Source organism: Sturnus vulgaris, chromosome 28 (genome assembly GCF_052056855.1).
Source record: "Sturnus vulgaris isolate bStuVul1 chromosome 28, bStuVul1.hap1, whole genome shotgun sequence".
NCBI classification, from domain to species: domain Eukaryota; kingdom Metazoa; phylum Chordata; class Aves; order Passeriformes; family Sturnidae; genus Sturnus; species Sturnus vulgaris.
Genome location: NC_142270.1, coordinates 1,109,756 through 1,128,151, shown reverse-complemented (window position 1 = coordinate 1,128,151; position 18,396 = coordinate 1,109,756). Strand labels below are relative to the sequence as shown.

Sequence of the window (18,396 nt, the reverse complement as noted above, 5' to 3'; positions counted from 1 at the left end):
GCCCCTCAGGGGAAATGATTGCTCCACACTCAGGCTGCAGTTTGCACAGCGTGGAAATTTACTTTAGCAAAAGTGGGTAAAAAGGAGGAAAAAAACCTCATGTTTACAAAGGCCCAGTCCTGTAAACAGTTCTTGTTATGCGTTGACGAAATCAACAAAAACCCGTTTTGTTGAAGGTCTAGGGATGCCTGAGAATGTTTCTTTAGGATTATTCCAGCTCTGGTTGAGTCTATGTTTTTTTTTTATTCCCTGCATCCCTCATAGATCAGCATCGAATTAAAAAATTCCTTGCAAAAGCATCAGTGCTGGGGAGAGCAGGAGAAAACAGGTTAAAAACTAGCCCTGTTCAGCTGCCCCACACCCGGCCTGGCAACTCCTGGTTGAGCCACAGCTGCTCCCTCCAGCCCCAGGAGGGTTTTTTCCTCATGGAACACATTCCAGTGCTGTCAGGACATTTCCTGCTCCCCCAGTCTGTGTTTCCTGGGCCGGCGTTTCTTGGCAGGGGAGAGCTCCTGGGGCAGGCAGGGCTGGGGGCTCTGGGGGGGGAACAGCTCCTTGTGCTTCTTCTTAGAGGGTGGTGGAAGCCAACAGTTCCTGGGGGCCAAACTGCAGGGCTGCTTCTGCTCCAGGTGATTCTGCTGCCTCTGCTCCAGGTGATCCTGCTTCAGGTGATCCTGCTTCCTCTTCTGCTCCAGATGATTCTGTTCCAGATGATTCCACTTCTGCTGCCTCTGCTCCAGGTGATCCTGCTTCTTCTTCTTCTGCTCCAGATGATTCTGTTCCAGATGATTCCACTTCTGCTGCCTCTGCTCCAGGTGATCCTGCTTCTTCTTCTTCTGCTCCAGATGATTCCACTTCTGCTGCCTCTGCTCCAGATCATTCTGCTCCAGCTGATGATGCTCCAGCTTCTTCTGCTGCCTCTGTTTCAGCTGACGATGCTCCAGCTTCTTCTGCTGCTTCTGCTCCAGCTGATGATGTTCCAGCTTCTTCTGCTGCTTCTGCTCCAGATGATTCTGCTCCAGATGATGATGTTCCAGCTTCTTCTGCTGCCTCTGCTCCAGATGATGATGCTCCAGCTTTTTTTGCTGCCTCTGCTCCAGCTTCTTCTGCCGCTTCTGCTCTGGATGACTCTGCTCCAGATGCTTCTGCTGCCTCTGCTCCAACTTCTTCAACTGCTTCTGCTCCAGCTGCCCCTGCTCCAGGGCCCCATGCCTGTGTCCCAGCTCCTGGGACTGTTCCTGAGCTGTGGGGCCAGGCCACTGCTTCTTCTTGCTGCTGCCAGGGTTCCTGCAAAGAAATTTGGGAGTCAGCACCCAAAAAAGGGCTGCTTGGGAATGCCCTGGGCCCCTCTGGGTGCACCCAGAGCCTTTTCCTGCAGCCTGAAGGATGAGAACACCCAGAGAGGTTCACTGCTGATTTCTGACAGAAGGTTTTCAGCAGGAAATGTTTTCTGTACCCATCAAGGTGATGCCTTGGGTTTTCACTTTCTAATTTTTCAGAATCTCTGCTGCTTAATGTGTAACTCTGAAACTTTATGTTAGGTGTTAGTAAGTTCTCCTCACAGAGTAGTTGGACAAAACAATCCCTTTCTAGCTAGAGAATCAAGGACAATCAGTATCCAAAAGCAGAAACAACGGCGAGGGAAAGGGGGAAAGCCAGGGGCTGAGATTTCATAACCTGGGGCTGTGGTTGGAAAATTAACCCAAATGTGCAGATGAACCAAAACTTATAAAAGTGTAACAACTCATGACCAGGATCCATCTTGGATTTGATCTGAGTGTAGCCCCAGCCAGGCTCCTGCACTGTCCAAGGTGGATCCTTTCAGTAAATACCGATTTTATTCCTTTTGCTCTGCCCAGTCTCTGTTCCAGGTCAGCCTCTCCAGGCATCAGAGGGAGGAGGGGAAGGAGCCATAGCTGTGCCAAAGCTGGCACTGGCTCCCAAATGTGTCCTGGAGATGCTTTGGGAGCTCCCCCACAACCAGAGGTCACATCCCAGCTGGGGGAAGCTCCTCCCTGCATGCCCTGATCCAGGAGAAGCCCAGGAGCAGTGGCGGAGTCTCCACCTCACTCTCATGGAAGAGCTGCATCACTTAGCACTCCATTCCCTGAAAATTCCAAGCTGGAGAACATTCCAGCCCCACTGGGATGCAGCTCCCACCCTGCCAGGACGTCATCTTATCCCTACAGGCACAGCTTTGCACAAGAGCTTCACTTGTTGGCATTTTGGCTCTGAACAACTTTCAGAGAGGTTTGGGGTTTTTTTTTCGCCCTCCCAGAGCTGGCAAAGCCCTGGGTGAGCTGCAGCTTGTAAAAATCGAGCTGGAATTGTTTCCAAAGGGAGGGAGCAGCTCCTTGAGGCTGCAGCTCAGGGCACAGCCAGGGGAAGGAGCAAACACCTACCTGGGCACTGCCAGGGGGGGCTGGCTCGGGCGGGGCTGGGGATGCTTCACCAGCTGCTCCTGGGGCTTGGCTGGGGTGCTGCCTTTTTTCCTGAGGAGATCTGAGCCCAAATTCTTCACTTCACAGCTGCTTTTGAAAGGAATTTTAAAGACAATTCCAGATGTTTTCACAGGAAAAATTGAGTTTTTCACTCACTGAGTGATCACATCAGCTCTTTGCACACCCAAGAAAGGGGGCCTGGGGGTTTTTCCATCCAGTTCTAATCCCAGCATGGTTTGGGTTGGGAAGGACCTTAAATCCCATCCAGTCCCATCCCTATCATGGGAGGGACACCTTCCCCTATCCTAGGCTGCTCCCACCTGACTTTGGACACTTCCAGGGACGGAGAAGCCACAGATTTTCTGGGAATGCCAACCCAGCCCATCACCACCCTCATAGGGAAGGATTTCTTCCCAATATCCCACCTAACCCTGCCCTCTGTGGGTTTTAAAACATTTCTCCCGTGCCCTGGCTCTCCCTGGGTGTTATCCCAGCTCCCACCTCCCCTCCTGGAGCCACCCTGAGGTTCCTGACTTTGGCCAGCAGCTCTCCTCACTCCTCCAACACCCACACTCACTTTTTCAGGGCTCTCTTCTGCAGATCCTGGATGTAGTTGGTTCTCTCTATGGGATGCCCTCGACACTTGTTGAACACTGGGGAGACACAGAGTTACCCCAACACAAGTTTTGGTTTTAGTTTGTAACTGGGTAGAAACACTAATAAATGTAGTGGTTTTGCTTTATTAATTTGGATTTTTTTTGTTGTGAGATAGGATTAGGAGGAAGGCAATACAGGTTTAACTCTAACTTTATCACTAGAAACTAAGAAAAAAACCCTTAGAATAATACTTTAGACTACTTCTTTTTTTTCTACACTTTTTTTTATACTGAAAATGTATGGAAAATAATTTAGTTAGTTTACTATTTTTAAAACAGTTTTTTACTAATTTACTTCGAAGTTTTTTACTAATTTACTTGGAAGAGGAGATTTCCCTCTTTTATTTTTTAATAAGAAATAGTTTTATTGTGGTTTTGATGTTACAGTCTGGGAGAATGGAATTTTGATTATTACTTTTTTTTTTTTTAATTAACAGATCTTTTTAATAACTATTATTGAGGACTATATTAACTTACGAGGCACTTTTTAAGTATTATAATAGTTTAAACAAAAGTTTATTTTATTTTTGAAAACAGAGGTTTCTTGGGTTTTTTTTTTACTATTTATATATTTAGGGGATCATAGTAATTTTAACATTTGTTTATTTTAAACACTAATGTTTTTACTTATAGTTAGAACAGTTGTATTTCCTTTATAATATTTTTATGTGTTATAGGGGAAAAAGAGGGTTTTTTTTACAGTGTAAAAAAAGAGACATTCTGGTTTATGGTTTGGTTTTTTTTTTTTTTTTTTTTTTGGTAAAGATTTCATGAAATCTTTAGAAACCACCACAACAAGTCATCCCTCAGGACTGCTGAGCAACTGAAACCCTCCAGAAGGGATTTAACCCCTTCACCCAAGCACAGTTCCCTCCCTGGAGCCACCCCAAACCTCCCTGAACATTCTCCATGCCAGCAGGACACTCACACTCTATGGCAGCATTTGGGTCCATGCCTTCAACATCAATCAGGTACCTGCACAGAGCAGCAGGAAATCTCTAGTTACACAATTAATTATGAAAACAATGAGGGGTTGGTGATGATTCAAACAGGAAAAAAAAACCACTGGGGAGTTGTAAACCCTTCATTTACTTTATTTAATGTAGGATCAGCATTTACTGCTGGATTTTGGGGTGAAAAACACCCCCTAACAAAAGCTGTAAATCCTTGCAAGTCTGGGATTACACAAATCACTGCACTCTTGTTTCCTGCTGGCAATGGCATCACGGAACCCCAGCTGAGCCAGAACTCACCTACACACCAGGTAGCCAGTCCTGTTCAAGCCATGAGTGCAGTGCACCCCGATGAGTTTATCTGGAACACACACAGGGGATGTTCAGCTGCTTTTCCTCCCAAATCTCTCCAATCTCCCCAAAATCTGCATCAGCCCTCCATCAGTGACACCAACACAATGAACAGAAGCAACCACACACGTCACCATGGCTATGTCTAATTAGCACTCAGCTCATTAATTCTGGCAGCTCATCTGCACAATCTCAGAGCTCTAACTCAATTAAGGCTCAAATCATCAGAGAATCCTGCAATGGTCTGGGTTGGAAAGGACCTTAAAGCCCATCCAGTGCCAGCCCTGCCATGGCAGGGACACCTTCCACTGTCCCAGGCTGCTCCAAGCAGCCCAACCTGGCCTGGATTATCAGAGGAAAAATCCAATTTATTGCCTTGAAATTCCCATGTAGAGAGAAGGGAAAGAAATTCCTGCTGGCCCATCCCAGCAGCAGCATAGTCAGGGAGATCCATGCTCACCATTGTCTTTGTTGGCTGTCAGAAACCTTTTCACAAGGTATTTGAACCTCAAAATGGTTTTTCTGTTTGGGATCTCACGCCCCATGGTCAGGATCTTGGAGTAGCGCAGTGTGGGTGGCAGCTCCTACAGGAAAAAAACTCCATCACTTCCAGAAAAAGCACAAGGATTCTTATTCATTAAAGAATTCCAGGTAATAAACCAGGAGAAGATGAGTTTTCTCACCAAGCCCTAAAGAGCAGCTACACAGTTTGTTACAAAGATAGAGGTGTAATAAAAAAAAAGATATTTTATAAATATATAATATAAAGTAAGTATAAATATATTTATAAAACAGTTTAAACCCTGCTACTCTAGCAGTAACTTGTATAAGTTCCCAGGCAAAAAGAACTTCAGAAATGAAAAGCCAATTAATACAACATACTATTCTAGTAAGAAAATAATTGTGCACCTGCATAAACTAAAGATCTGTCCAATAAAAATCAGTAAAAAAAGATGTAAAAATCAGTAGATGTAGAAGATCAGTAAAAAACATCTAAGTAAAAGAAAGTCTTCTAGCACTTACACACAAAACACCTTTAAACCAATGAGTTAGGGGGCAAGAAAACTATAACCAATAAGAGTTTCAACACAAAGTCTGTAAAAACTGTATAAAATGAGTTATGTAAATTAAAAATTCAATTTTCCTGCATGAAAAAGCTAAGTCCCAGCTAGGCTGTTATAACACACAGGTTTAGGTAAGGAAAGTTTCACTCCCTGGACAGAGTACCAACATTCTGGATTATTCCTCCTGCCTTTGCTCTTTTTTCTCCTGAGGCTTCACCTCACCCCCCGCCAGAGGATTCCAGCCCCTCCCATTCTCCCAGGTGTTACATATAGATAAAACATTATTTAAAAAAAAGGCCTTATAAAACATAATTTAGGCCTTGCTATTCTAACTAAGCTAGCCTGTGGAGTTCCCATAAAAAAAGAATCATAAGAGTAAGAATCATAACAATCATTACATAACAATTAGTTTTTCTGTGACACACTCTACTCCTGCAAAAATAAAAAATCTATCCTGTGAGAGCCCATAGAGAAAAAAATATAAACATACCTAAACCAAAAAAAAATAAACATACCTAAAAAGAAAAACCATAAACATACCTAAGAAGAAAAAACTTTAATAGGCATATACACCAGCCATTAGCAACCGATCAGCTACATTTCAATGATTTAGTGACCCACGAAATTCAAATTTCTGATACCATTATAGTGGTTTTGGTTCACTAATTTGAAATTTTTCTGAGATAGGATTAGGAAGAAGGCAAAACAGGCTCAATTTTACAAGGTACAAAGATGTAAGGGGGAAAAAATGTAACTGTAAGAAAAAACAGTAAGAAAAAAAACATGCAAAGAGAAGCTTCATTAGTAGAAACTATAAGAAAAAACTCTAAGAAAAAACCAAGCAGGTAAAAATTTCAGGAAACCTTTACAAACCACCACATACCATATAAAAATAAACTAGTCACAATAAAGATTCAGCTATCCTAGTCCAAAAAAAGACAAATATTTTGTCTGTCTCCTTTCCACCTCTAACCCAAAGCCACAGGAAGAGCAGCTGCTGTTTCTGAGCCCTCACCTCACGCCCGTAGTAACGTGTGGTGTATGTCAGGTCAATGATCAGCCCCAGCTCCTCCTTCCTCTCCTCCACCTTCCTGATGAGGTCATGAGGAGAAAATCTGTCTTCTGGCAGAAGATTCTGATCAAAACTCTGCAGGGAAGGATGTTTTAAAACAGTTATTAAAATCTGGCTGTGCTGTGATGGGTGGGGAGAGGCTGCTGCTCTGGAGTGTCCTGGAGATCAGGGTAAGGAGCAAAGGCTGCAGCAGGAGAAAGCACAGCTTGATCACTGAATCCTGGGATGGTCTGGGCCGAAAAGGACATTCAAACTCACCCAGTTCTATGGACAGGTGTTATAAGTACATATCATTGGCTTTTCACAAATATTAAAATGAATGCTATATGTGTAATGTTGGAAAACTTTGCTGAATGAATACAGCTCTTTCAGTTCTGCTATTAACAAAATTTAGAAATAGTAGTGTGATAAATATATTTTTTTGACTTTTGTTCATGTAACTAACCCAAAGAATGGTAAAAAGATAATCAGAAAATTATTCACATTTTTGTATTATCCTGTCTGGATGAAGACAGGGGTGACAAACACCAGAACTCCAGGGAAAGGATTTATTGATCTCTGTTATCAGGGAGTGCACCGACAAGAAGGAGCCACAAGGGAAAAAAAATTTGATTTACAGGTGGGGGGGTGATTTTGAGTAATGCATGAAACTCTATGAATATGCAACAGCTGGATGCATTTAACGAAGTGTTCTGAGTTAAGGTGTGCTCTTGGCAGAATGCCCAGCACTCAGCCATTGTCATCTTTTGTTTTATTGTCTCTTATTGTCTTTCATTAACCTTTTTAAAAATCTACCAGGAAATTGGACCTTGTTTTTCACAACAGGGACGTGCTCAGGGCCTCAGAGCTTTGGGGCAGCTCAGCTGAGAGTTCCCAGGGTTGAGCGAACACTTGAACCCCGCAGTGACAAACACATCCAGGCACTGCAGCTTTCCTAGTGGAAGCTGGAAACCAGGGATTCAGCTCAAACACAGGGAATCAGAATCACCGAGGCTGGAAAAGCCCTTCAACACCATGGAGTCCCCGCTGTGCCCCATCCCCACCTTGTCCCCCCAGCACTGAGTGCCACCTCCAGGAGCTCCTTGGACACTTCCAGGTGTGGGGACTCCAAACCTCCCTGGGCAGTTCCAAGGCCTGACCACCCTTCCCAGGAACAAATTCCTCCTGATGTGCAGCCTGAGCCTCCCCAGGCACAGTTTGGGGCCATTTTCTCTCCTCCTGTCCCTGTTCTCTGGGAGCAGAGCCAAGGCCCAACTGCTTCCACACTTGTTTTAGGTCCCTTAGTTTTCAGATTCTGTGCTGCCTAGGCATATAGGTCTGAGCTTGCTAAGTGTTAGCAAGTTCTCTTCACAGTTTAGTCAGACAAAACAATCCTTTTCCAGACTGAGAACCAAGAACAACCATTACAGCTTCAGGCCCAAAAAACATAAACAACAAGGAAATGAAGAGAGCAAACAAAGAGGATGAAACTTCATAGTCTGAAGCTGGAATTGGACAATTAACCCCAATATGCAAATGGACCAAAACTTCTAAAAGTGTGAAAACTCATGGCCAGGATCCATCCTGTAGCCCTGGCCAGGTACTTGTACTGCCCAAGATGTATCCTTTAAAGGCCTTTTAATAAATACCTGCTTTATTCTTCTAGCTCTGTCTAGTCTCTGTTCCAGCTCAGCCTCTCTAGGCATCACACTGAGCCCTCACAGCCCCCACTGCCAAAATCCAGCTGTGGCACTCGGCAATTCCCTCAAGGAATCCCCATCAAGCCACACTTTCCCACAGCTGCCACCCACCCCAAAGTGCCCCAGGACCCCCCGGCCCCTCACCTCCTTCAGGGGCACCTTGAAGGCGACGAAGCGCGTGCCTGGCATTCTGCGGCCCAGCGGGATGTAGTCGGTCCACCTGGGCCCAAAGACGTGTGAAAACAGGCCAGAGAGCCCCGGGCCGGGCCCCCCGAGCACCCTCAGACCCAGGAACACAAATCCCCCCGGCTTAGGAAGCATCACTTCACCGATGAGCCTCAATCTCCCACTGGCATCAGACCCTCACAATCCCTCACGTCCAGGGACCCCTGGTCTGCCAAACCCCCAGTCCTGGGGATCTCAAACTCTGTCCAGCCCAGGGACCTTCAAATTCCCTCCAGTCCTGGGGACCCTCAAGCCTAGAGCCCCCAGATCTCCACCAGACCTGGAACTGCCAAACCCTCACTGGGCCCGGAACTCCCAAATCCCCCTTTCAAACCTCAACTGAGCCTGGGACTCCCAAATCCCCACTGGCTCAGGGACCCTCAACACCCACCCTGGGCAGAGATCCTCAAGCCTCCCCAGGCCCGGGGACCTTAAAACCCCCCAGCCCCAGAGACCCCCGTCCCCCACGACACCCATGTGACGGTGCCAGGCAGCGCCGCCACTGCCCGGTCCCGGCCGGTTTTGGGTCCCTCCCAGCAGCCGGGAGCCTCCGGCCGGGAGGGGCGGCGGCGCCGCACTCAGGCCGTGCTTGGGCCGCGCTAAGGCCGCGCTCACCGCTCCGGGACACGGCAGGCACCTCTGCCCGCCATGATGGCGACGGCGCTGCGCCCGCGCGTGACGTCACTTCTGATCAGCGTGTAACGTCACTTCCGCGCCGACCGCGCAGACCCGCGAAGCCACGCGAGGCCCACGCCCCCAGGCGGAGACCACGCCCATCGAGGGGCCACGCCTCCCGAGCGGCGCCCTGGGGCTCTCGCTCCGCGTAGCGGTCACAGGCGGTACTGCAGCCCCGCAGTGGCACTGCCGCCGGCGCCACCGAACCGGCACCGAACCGGAGCCACCGAACCAGCACCGAACCGCCGGCACTGAACCGGCACCGAACCGCAACCGAACCGGAGCCACCGAACCGCCGACACTGAACCGGCACCGAACCGACACCGAACCGGCAACCGAACCGGAGCCACCGAACCGGCACCGAACTGGTACCGAACCGGAGCCACCGAACCGGCACCGAACCGAAGCCACCGAACCGGAGCCACCGCACCTGGACCAAACAGGGACTGAACAAGTGTCACAGCACTGGGACCAACCCAACATCGCTGCTCGAGGACCAAAGCAGTGCCACCACACTGGGACCGAACCAGTATCACCACTGCAGTACCAGCCTCACTGGCCCAGTACCAGCACTAGCATCACCATCCCAGTACCAGTACCACCATCATGACTCCAGTGTGAGTGTCTCTGCTGGTACCGGTATCACTGCCGCAGTCCCAGCAGCCCAGTTCACTTCAGCACCTTGGACTGGGATCCCTCTCCCACGCCAGTACTGGTACCAGAACCCCTGACTTGGTCCTGGTATCCCCAGGAGCGCTGTCCCTAAAGAATGCTGGTAGTCCCAGGATCAGCATCCCCAAACATATCCTGGCATCAACATCCCTGGAACCAGCATCCCTACCCCATTCCCACAAGTATCCCACAAGTGCCACCCTGAGGGACAACCCCACGGGCTCCCCGTCACGGCCACACTGTTCTGGCATGGCTCAAACACAGATGGGAGCAGCAGTTCCCGGCTGCCAGGAAGAGAGAGAACAAAACCAACCCCAAAACATCCTAAAATCATCCCCTCCCACCACTGGTGGGAACGTGTGGCAAGGCCACTGGTGGCACTCCATCCCTTCCCCTTGGACATTAAAATCACCTCCACCCCCAAAAGTATCATTGTTGGGATGGAAGAGTGTTGGCCCTGCAAAAGATCCTGGATATGGAGGAATCACCACGGGAAATCATGGTGGGAGTGGGAAATGATTGTGGGGATGGGAAACCATCATGGACATGGAAGTCTATGGCAAAACCTCGTGGGAATAGGGAAATCCAGGTTGGGGTTAGGAAATCACCGTGGGAACGGGAAATCGAGGTTGTGGTTGGGAAATCATCATGAGGATGGGAAATCATGGTGGGAAATCATCCCCATCACTGCCCCAGCAGCAGTGTGGGCAGCCGGGGCTCCCTTGCCATGTACAGACACACACACACATAAACGAGCCGTGCTGAAAATCCCAGGCTTTCCTGACCCACGATGGGACAAGCCGAGCAGGGACAGGATTTTCCTGTCCGCAACGTCCCATTCCCAAGCGGGTGGTGAGGACCAGCCTGGAAAAAAAGCTGCTGGGCGGAAAGCCCCTTTTCCAGAGGGAGGGGAACCACCCGCATTAGCATCAACGCCGGGGAGACGGAGCCGTGGGCAGGCGGCGCTGGGGAAGGGCCGGTCCGACCCGCCCGGCCGAGCAGGGTCCCTGCTCTCGGGATGCCCCGAGGCCGCCTGGGCACAGCGGGGCTGCTCCCCCCGCACCAAGAGATCAGGTTGAACCTCCTGCGCTTCCAGCCGAGCCTGTAATTAGCGCTCGACCCATGCCGGCGAGTAGGATCCGGGCCCTGGGAAGGAGCCGCGGCCGCCTCGGGGTGTGAGACAGGCGCTGGCTGAGGCTGGAAAACTCATCTCACACCCGGCCGGCGAGTGGGCAGCAGGGTCCCTCTCCACGTGTTCTTGTTGCTACCCCAGATTTCGAGATGCTTTTCCAAAGAGTGATTCTGACCCCCGAGTTTCCCATCCACACACGAGGATCCCCCCACAAGGGCTTTCCCACTCCCCAAATGATGCCCAAAATCCCATATCCCTCCTTCCAAGGTGGCTGTGGTGGAGCACCCTCCAGCCCAAGGACGGGGGATTCACCATCCCCCCGTCTCTCTCCCCAGAACCTCGAGGAAGCTTTGCCATGGGTTTGGGGAAAGGCCTTGACAGCGGGGTCCCAGCGGCGGTGACTCAGGGATGCCGAGGGTTGCGAAACAGGCCTGGGATGGTTTGGGAGACGCCTCCACGCAGCCCCGCCAAGCCCTGCCGCCCCGGGGAGCCCGTGGGGGGAACAAGCCACGGCAGCGTCTGGGCTTTGTGCGGTGGCTGACCCGTCAGGCAGGTTTCCCGGAGCAGCAGCCCAGCCGGAGCGAGCCGTCCGGGGCCGGGAATGCTCCTCCGCCCGTTCGCAGGCTGAAGGAGCCCCCGGCTCTCTGCTCGCCACGGCCGGAGCCATGCGGGCGGTCGGGCTGCTGCTGGCCTGGGCACTGCTGCATCCCGCTGCCAGCCAGCAGTGCCACCCCTCCAGCCCCGGCGGCGTCCTCCGCTTCACCGACAGGCACGCCGAGATCCGGGTGCCGGCGCTGCACCGCGTGCCCAGCTCGCTCGATCCCCTCTATGGCCTCGTCCGGCGCTGCCTGGACCTCATCCAGCAAAACCCGCTGCCTACAGGTGAGCCCCGAGCTGGGGAGCCGCGACCCGCGGGTGCCGGGACCTCACACCCGGAGCGGCTCCAGGAGTCCCCAGGAGTTCAGGAAGAGAATTCCGCCTCTGTCCCGGTGCTGCTGCCCCAGGAAGGTTGGGGATGCATCGGGTGGGGCCTCGTCTACCTGTACCATGATTTATTTTTTTCCAGAGCTGCTCAGGACAGCCCTGAATGACCCCGGCTCGTTGCGGACGTCGCAGGTGAGCGGGGACGCGGGGCGGGGGTGCCATGGATATGTTCCCCACCTGGCACAGGGCACCTGGGCACCCGGAGCGGCCCGAGCTCGGTGCAGAGGTGCCGACGAGGCTCTCCCGTGGCGTAGGTGGTGCAGTACGAGCTGGGCTATGTCGTCTGTGCCGCCGTGGCTCTGCTCTTCACCGTGGCTGTGCCGGTGGCCGGGATGTGCTTCTGCTACTGCCGGAGCCGGCGGCGGTGCGGGGGCCGCCTCCGCGCCCACCGGCGCTCTCTGGGCTGCCGCCGCCGCTGCCTGCTGGCCTGCCTGTCCTTCACCTCCCTCGTCATCCTGTGAGTCCCCCAAATCACCCCCCAAAACTCGCAATGGGTGGGGGGAACCGCGTCCTGAGGGACGGGGAGGCTGCGCCGGGCAGCACCGTCACCAGCTGCTCATCCCCCGCAGGATCAGCGTCACCTGCGCCTTCGTCACCAGCCAGCGGGTGAAGGGGCAGATGGAGCCGGGGCTGGGGGCTGTGCCCTCCACCCTGCGCACGCTGCGACAGCACCTTGCCAATGTCCCCCAGGTGGGTCCCCGAGCAATCTCCCCCGCGGCATGGGGCGCTGCCCAGGGATGGCCGCATTTCCCTCAGGGGATAGTTTGGCAGGCAAGAGGAGGTGACGTGGCTGCATTAAAAATGTATCTTGAATGGCAATGCGGGGCTCTACCCCTTCCTGACCCGCTCCCCTTTCCTGGCAGGGGGTGCAGATGGTGGTGGACAAGTTCGAGGTGCCCCGAAAACAGATAATCTCCGACCTGGCTGGTAAGCATGGCGCTGGGCGGCACCCCGAGCTTGCCCCGGGGATGGATGAGGCGCTGACGGTGCCTCGGTGCCTTTCAGGGCTCAGCCGGAGCGTGGGGCTCTCCATCCACGGGCAGCTCAAGGCCATGACCTATGCGGCGCTGGCGGACCTGCAGGACAGGGCCGGAGGTACGGCTGGATCGCGGCTGTCCCCGGGACCGCCACCGGGACCGCGACCGGGGCCGAAGCCTCGCCGGGGTGGCCGAGCGGAGCAGCGTGAACTAGCCCTGGGCTTTCTCTTTAAGACCTACGGACCTCGCTGCACCATTTACAGATTCTGCACAGGACGACGCGGGCGCTGGCGGCGGCGCGGGCCGAGCTGGAGCCGGCGCTGCGGGAACGAAGGAACCGCGTGGTCGCGCTCCTGGACGACCCGCGCTGCACCTCCTGCGCCAGCGTCCTGGGCAGGGCACAGGGCCTGGAGCTGGGCGCCGACTACGGCAAGGTGGGCACGGGGGCCTGGTCCCCCAGTGTCACCTCCCCACCCGGCTGTCCCGGGGTTCACGGGTCCTTCTCCCACTCCAAGGTGCCGTCGGTGGAGAAGGTGTTGAAGGCGCTGGCCGGTCTGCCCCGAAGTGACTTTGCGGAGATGATTCGCCAGGTTGGGGGGTTGGGGTGAAGCGGGGGGAGTCCAGCACGCGCAGGCAGCTCCAGCTGAGCTGCTCAGCACCCCCTCTTTCCTTGCAGGGCAATGGCACCTTCAACTCCATCCCGGAGCTGGCCGTGGAGAGGATGGCGCAGGTCATCCAGGGTGAGTGGGGCTGCCACACCGCGTGGGGACATCCTCCACGCGCTGAATTCCAGCTGCGGACACAGGGTGGGACCGTCCACCCCTCCAGCACAGCCTTGGCCCTGCAGATCTGAGGGGCGATTTGGCCCGCACGGCGGAGAAGGTGCAGTCCATCGCCGATGGCTTTCCCCTCCCCGACTACACGTGGCCCGTGAGCGAGGCGCTGTTGAAGGCGGAGGAGCGGAGCCAGCCGTACCTGCGGGAGGTGGAGCGCTTCGAGCGGTACAGGTGACGCTTGGGGCAGGACGGGGCACAGGGGGTGCAGCAGAGCAGGGCAGCGAGCTCCGGGTGTCTCAGCCCCGCATCTCGAGGCTGTGCCCTGCTGCTGTTCCCTCCAGGTGGATCGCGGGCACGGTGCTGTGCTCCATCATCCTCCTCATCCTCGCCTGCAACGTGACGGGAATGGCCCTGGGGGCGTACGGGCTTTCCAAGCGGGAGGACCCCAGCGACTACGAGTGCAGAGGAGAAGCTGGCGCCAAGTTTCTCCTGGTGTAAGGGTCTCTCTGTGTGCTGGGGGGCTGTTCCATCTCACACATCCCCCCGAAAAAAATCAGTCAGAGCTAAGGAGGGAGCCGTCCCAGCGGAAAAGCTTTTGAAGCCATCGCCTGCGCCGGCAGGTTTGGGAGCAGCTGCTCCTCCCTGAGAGCTGGCAGATCCCGCTGCCCGGCACACCCCGCTCCCAGGGCCCTGCCCAGCCCGGCGTGCCCGGGCTCGGGAAGGAGCCGCGGGGTTGCAGCTGGATGGGCAGGCCCCTTCCTGCCCGCTCGGGTCTGCAAAGCCATCACCGGCGCCTCCTCTCCCTCTTTCAGCGGCGTGGGCTTGGCTTTCCTGTTCTCCTGGCTCCTCATCCTCCTGGTTTTCGCCACCTTCCTGGTCGGGGGCAACATCCAGACGCTGGTTTGCAGGAATTGGGTTAACCAGGAGATTTATAAGGTGGGTGACCACACATCCACCCATGGCCCTGTAAATCTCTCCTTCCGTGCACCAGAACACTCCAAAGGCTCTGTGTGCTCCCCCTAAATCCGAGTGGAAAAGCCCCGTCCTAGACCAGAAGGTTAAATTTAGGTTTAGCTCCTCGGATTTGCATCATCATCTGGGAATTGCCCTTGTGCTGTTAATTCACTTCCTAATTGCTGTTTCCGGTCCTTGGGTATCCCTGGGGCGCTTGCGGGAGGCAGCTCGGTGTGATGGGGCTGGGAGAGGGATTGGGGGAGCGGGACTGGGATCAGGACCCTTTCCATGGCACTACCACACACGGGCAGGTCCCAGCACGGGGCTGTCCCTCCAAACACACCCAGAGTGGCTCCACAGTGGGAATGTCCAAATAAAGGCAAAATTAGCTTAGGCTACCATGAGCTACCCCAGGATGCACCTGCGAGGGCAGAGCACCCCCAGAACCACTGCTGGGAACGCCTGTGCCTTACCCTGACCCCTTTTCTCCTCCTGTTCGGCCCAGTTCATCGACACCCCCGGGAATCTCCCTCCGTCCATGAACGTCACCCACCAGCTCAACCTCAGGAGGGACTCCAACCTCAGCTCCGCGTACCGGTGAGCACCGCAGGACCCTCCCCCCGCGCAGCCAGGGCGCATTTGGGATCACTCTGCCAATGTCCCTTTGCCTTCCAGGGAGTGCAAGAGCGGCGCGGGGCTCTGGGAGGTGCTGCAGCTCGACAGGTCCTACGACCTGGATGAGCACCTAAAAACCCCCAAGGTGAGGGCTGTCTCCAGCCAGAGCTGCCGGCAGCGGCAGGGGGACGCGAGAGCTGTACTGGGGTTACTGGGAGCCCTGCAGAACCCCTTGTCTGACCCGCACAGTACGCGGCTGATTTCCAAAAACGCCTGGGCGACTTCACGGCCAACCTGGGAGACGTGCGGCTCCTCCGCAGCGAGGGCAGGCAGGACCTGGAGACTTTCGCCCGCAGCGGAGTGGACGAGGTGGACTACGGACGCTTCCAGGAGGAGGTGAGGGATGCTGGACCTCGCTGGACCCCGCTGCAGGATGTGCCCCACACCGGGGCAGGATTTTGGGCAGCCCCTGACTCCATTTCCTGGCAGATGAAAAACCCCGTGGTGCAGACCAGCCTGCCCGGCTTGGCGAGGAACCTCGAGGGGCTGCAGAAAATGCAGGTGAGCGGCGGGGCGGGCGGCGGGGGTGCCCTCGGTGCCCACGGGGACGCGCTCACTCCGCTGTGCTCCGCAGAGGAACAGCACGGTGGCCGGGCGGCTCGCAGCAGAGGCGCGGGCGCTGTGGCACATGCAGAACTCGACGGTGCAGTCGCAGGAGGCTTTGGTGGTGAGTCCGTGCTGTGCTGGTGGCAGCGGTGCCACTGGCACCCACTTGAAGGGGACAACGAGGTTTCTGAACCTTTCTTACATCTCTGTCTCGCAGGCAAAGCTGGGGGAAAGCGTCCAGTTCCTCTCCCGCTTGGCACCGCACCTCAAGGTACTCAAGCGTCTCTTCCAGCCCCAAAAAACTTGTGGTGCCCCATGGCTCTCATTTGCCAAAAAACCCCCTTCAAACATTTGCAGGGTGATGGGAGAGCCAGGAAAAATGGCAGCCAGGAGAATCTGTCTCCTCTAGTGATTAGATCTGCTGTTGCAAATCAGAAATTCCCCTGCTCAGGGCACATCCCTCTTTCCCTGCCCTCTGGCAACCAGACCCGATTTGGAGCTCGGCGTTGCTCCCTGCACCCCCCGGGCACCCATCCCGCTGTTCCGGGCCCTAAGGATGCTCTGCCCTCCCTGTGCTTCCCCAGGAGCGGGTGAAGAGGACGCTGGCCACCACGGCTTCGGTGGAAGCCCGGCTGCCCGTGCAAGCCCAGCAGATCCTCCGGCAGGTGCGGCGGGGCTGGATGAACTATCAGGGGTAGAATTCCCCACAGCCAGGAGGAAAGAGGGAGAACAGGGCGCTGAGAGAGGGCACCGGGAGCCTTCAGCCATCATTTTCCAGCGGATACTAGCCCGGAGGTGGCTGGAACCGCCGAGCTGGGAAAGGCGGGGATGGAGCCGCGCTGGGGAGCGCGTGGTTCGATCCTCTCTGCTTTCCCCCTGCCCAGGAACTCGGCTGCTTTACCAGGAAGGAGCTGCGCTATTTCTCCCAGTACCTCAACTGGGTCGGGCAGACGGTGAGTACTCCCTGTCACCCCGCGGGGATTGCTGGGGCCCAGGAGCCCCCATTGGGTCCCTCCCGCAAGCAGAATGCACCCCAGCAGCCAGGCATGGGCTGACGCCTTGCCTCTGCTCTTCGTTCCAGTTGAGGGAGGACGTGGCTTCCTGCCAGCCCCTCGCCACAGCCCTGGACAACGGGCGGGTCATCCTGTGCGACCGCATTGCTGACCCCTGGGTAAGGATCCCCCTCCGTGAGGCTCCTACGCGAGCACCAAGGCTCCCCAAACCTCTCCGGAGCCCGGGGGCTACCCCTGTCCTGCTCTTCCCGCATGGCTCAGCCCCACGCGTTCTCCTTGCAGAACGCCTTCTGGTTCAGCCTGGGCTGCTGCACCTTCTTCCTCATCCCCAACATCATCTTCGCCGTCAGACTCACCAAACACTTCCGCCCCATCCGCAACCGGCTCATGTGAGAGGCTGAGGGGGGACACGGGGACAGGAAGGACGCGGGGACTCCACCCTGACCATCCCTCGTACTTTCTTCTTCTCCTTTGCAGCTCCACGGGGTCAGAGGAGACCTGTCCCTTCCACATCCCCCGTGTCACGGCGCTCAAGCTCTAGGACGGGGCTCTGCCAGGTGCGGTGCCCCAGGAGCTCCCACAAACCCGAGCCCGACCCTCCGGGGGCTCCCACAAACCCGGGCCCGACCCTCCGGCGGCTCCCACAAACCCGTGCCAAAGCGCTGTAGGGCTCCGGATCCCTCTGCCACCTCTCAGCGCTTTGGATCCCTCTGACGTCTCTTTCTCGGTGTCCTTTGGGGTCTGGCGTCCTTCCCGGGTGTGGGGCACTCAGGATTTGGGATCCCGCGGGGGATGAGCCCGACTGACCCCGGCTGGGAGGGGAGGCCACCCCGGCTCTCCCCCACCCCTCTCACACCCCCCAGGGAAGGGCGCCCGCCGCTGCCCCACGACAAGTCCTCACCCCCGGGACCTCGGGCAGTGTGGGGCACATTAAAACCCTCCCCTCAAAAGCTGCTCCAGCTCCTCTGTTCGTGCCCTCGCATTCCCATTATCCACGGGGAACGGTTCTGAGGGGCTCTGGGGAGGAGGGGAGCCCTCCCTGAGGGCTCTGGGCTGAGGGGCTCTGGGGCTGGGGTTGTGGCCAGGGGGGTTCAGGGGCTGAGGAAGCTCCAAGGCTAAGGAGTTGCCACAGCCAAGGAGGGACTTCAGGGCTGGGGTTGTGGCTGAGGGGGTGACACATGCATGGGGACCAGGGCCAGGCCTGAGGTGGCTCTGGGGCCAAGGGGATGACAGGGACATGGGGCTTCTGCCACCAAGGGGGCTCTGAGGCTGAGGAGATGACAGGGACACAAGGGGTCTGGGGTCTGACACAGCCATGGGATCCAGGGCCAGGCCTGAGGTAGCTCTGGGGCCAAGGGGGTGACAGGGACACAGGGGGTCTGAGGGGGTGACAGGGACATGAGGTCTCAGGCCAGGTCTGAGGGGGCGACAGGGCCAACGGGGTGACAGGGACATGGGGATTCTGGGGTCTGAGGGGGTGACAGGGACATGGGGGCTCTGGGGGGGTGATACAGCCATAGGATCCAGGGCCAGGTCTGAGGGGGTGACAGG

The 18,396-nt window shown here is 55.5% G+C and overlaps 2 protein-coding genes across 8 annotated transcripts; one reads left to right on the top strand and one right to left on the bottom strand.

The window, feature by feature from the left end:
* Window positions 1-35: 35 nt before the first annotated feature.
* Window positions 36-9,139, bottom strand: DUSP11 (dual specificity phosphatase 11). Of its 7 annotated transcripts, none has more exons than XM_088180062.1 (9): window positions 9,057-9,139; window positions 8,361-8,436; window positions 6,481-6,612; window positions 4,862-4,985; window positions 4,351-4,411; window positions 4,026-4,072; window positions 3,019-3,094; window positions 2,403-2,531; window positions 36-1,287 (listed from the first exon to the last, which is right to left on the bottom strand). In XM_088180062.1, the coding sequence occupies exons 1-9, from the start codon at window positions 9,089-9,091 to the stop codon at window positions 447-449; spliced, it is 1,521 nt and encodes a 506-aa protein (XP_088036188.1). In that variant the 5' UTR covers window positions 9,092-9,139; the 3' UTR covers window positions 36-446. The 7 variants fall into 7 exon arrangements, with proteins under 7 accessions (XP_088036188.1, XP_088036189.1, XP_088036190.1 ...); XM_088180063.1 differs by having other exon boundaries at window positions 2,403-2,528; window positions 9,057-9,138; XM_088180064.1 differs by lacking the exon at window positions 9,057-9,139 and having other exon boundaries at window positions 36-668; window positions 741-1,287; window positions 8,361-8,688.
* A 2,446-nt stretch (window positions 9,140-11,585) lies between these two features.
* On the top strand, window positions 11,586-17,795 carry PROM2 (prominin 2). Its single transcript, XM_088179863.1, has 22 exons — window positions 11,586-11,802; window positions 11,987-12,036; window positions 12,159-12,361; window positions 12,474-12,594; window positions 12,768-12,999; window positions 13,116-13,315; window positions 13,397-13,471; window positions 13,558-13,621; window positions 13,729-13,888; window positions 13,999-14,151; window positions 14,470-14,593; window positions 15,117-15,208; window positions 15,287-15,371; window positions 15,476-15,622; window positions 15,716-15,787; window positions 15,861-15,953; window positions 16,050-16,214; window positions 16,417-16,497; window positions 16,717-16,785; window positions 16,914-17,003; window positions 17,128-17,234; window positions 17,323-17,795. The coding sequence occupies exons 1-22, from the start codon at window positions 11,586-11,588 to the stop codon at window positions 17,384-17,386; spliced, it is 2,664 nt and encodes an 887-aa protein (XP_088035989.1). The 3' UTR covers window positions 17,387-17,795.
* Window positions 17,796-18,396: the final 601 nt, after the last annotated feature.

Excerpts from the sequence above, each read along its gene's own strand:
- DUSP11 (XM_088180060.1), bottom strand. The coding sequence starts at position 8,537 with ATGCTTCCTAAGCCGGGGGGATTTGTGTTCCTGGGTCTGAGGGTGCTC. Across the intron at positions 4,412-4,861 it reads GACAGCCAACAAAGACAATG|ATAAACTCATCGGGGTGCAC; the intron begins GTGAGCATGGAT and ends TGTGTGTTCCAG. Across the intron at positions 2,532-3,018 it reads CAGAAGAGAGCCCTGAAAAA|CAGCTGTGAAGTGAAGAATT; the intron begins GTGAGTGTGGGT and ends TCCTTTCAAAAG.
- PROM2 (XM_088179863.1), top strand. The coding sequence starts at position 11,586 with ATGCGGGCGGTCGGGCTGCTGCTGGCCTGGGCACTGCTGCATCCCGCT. Across the intron at positions 13,622-13,728 it reads GATGGCGCAGGTCATCCAGG|ATCTGAGGGGCGATTTGGCC; the intron begins GTGAGTGGGGCT and ends TTGGCCCTGCAG. Across the intron at positions 15,623-15,715 it reads ACGGACGCTTCCAGGAGGAG|ATGAAAAACCCCGTGGTGCA; the intron begins GTGAGGGATGCT and ends ATTTCCTGGCAG.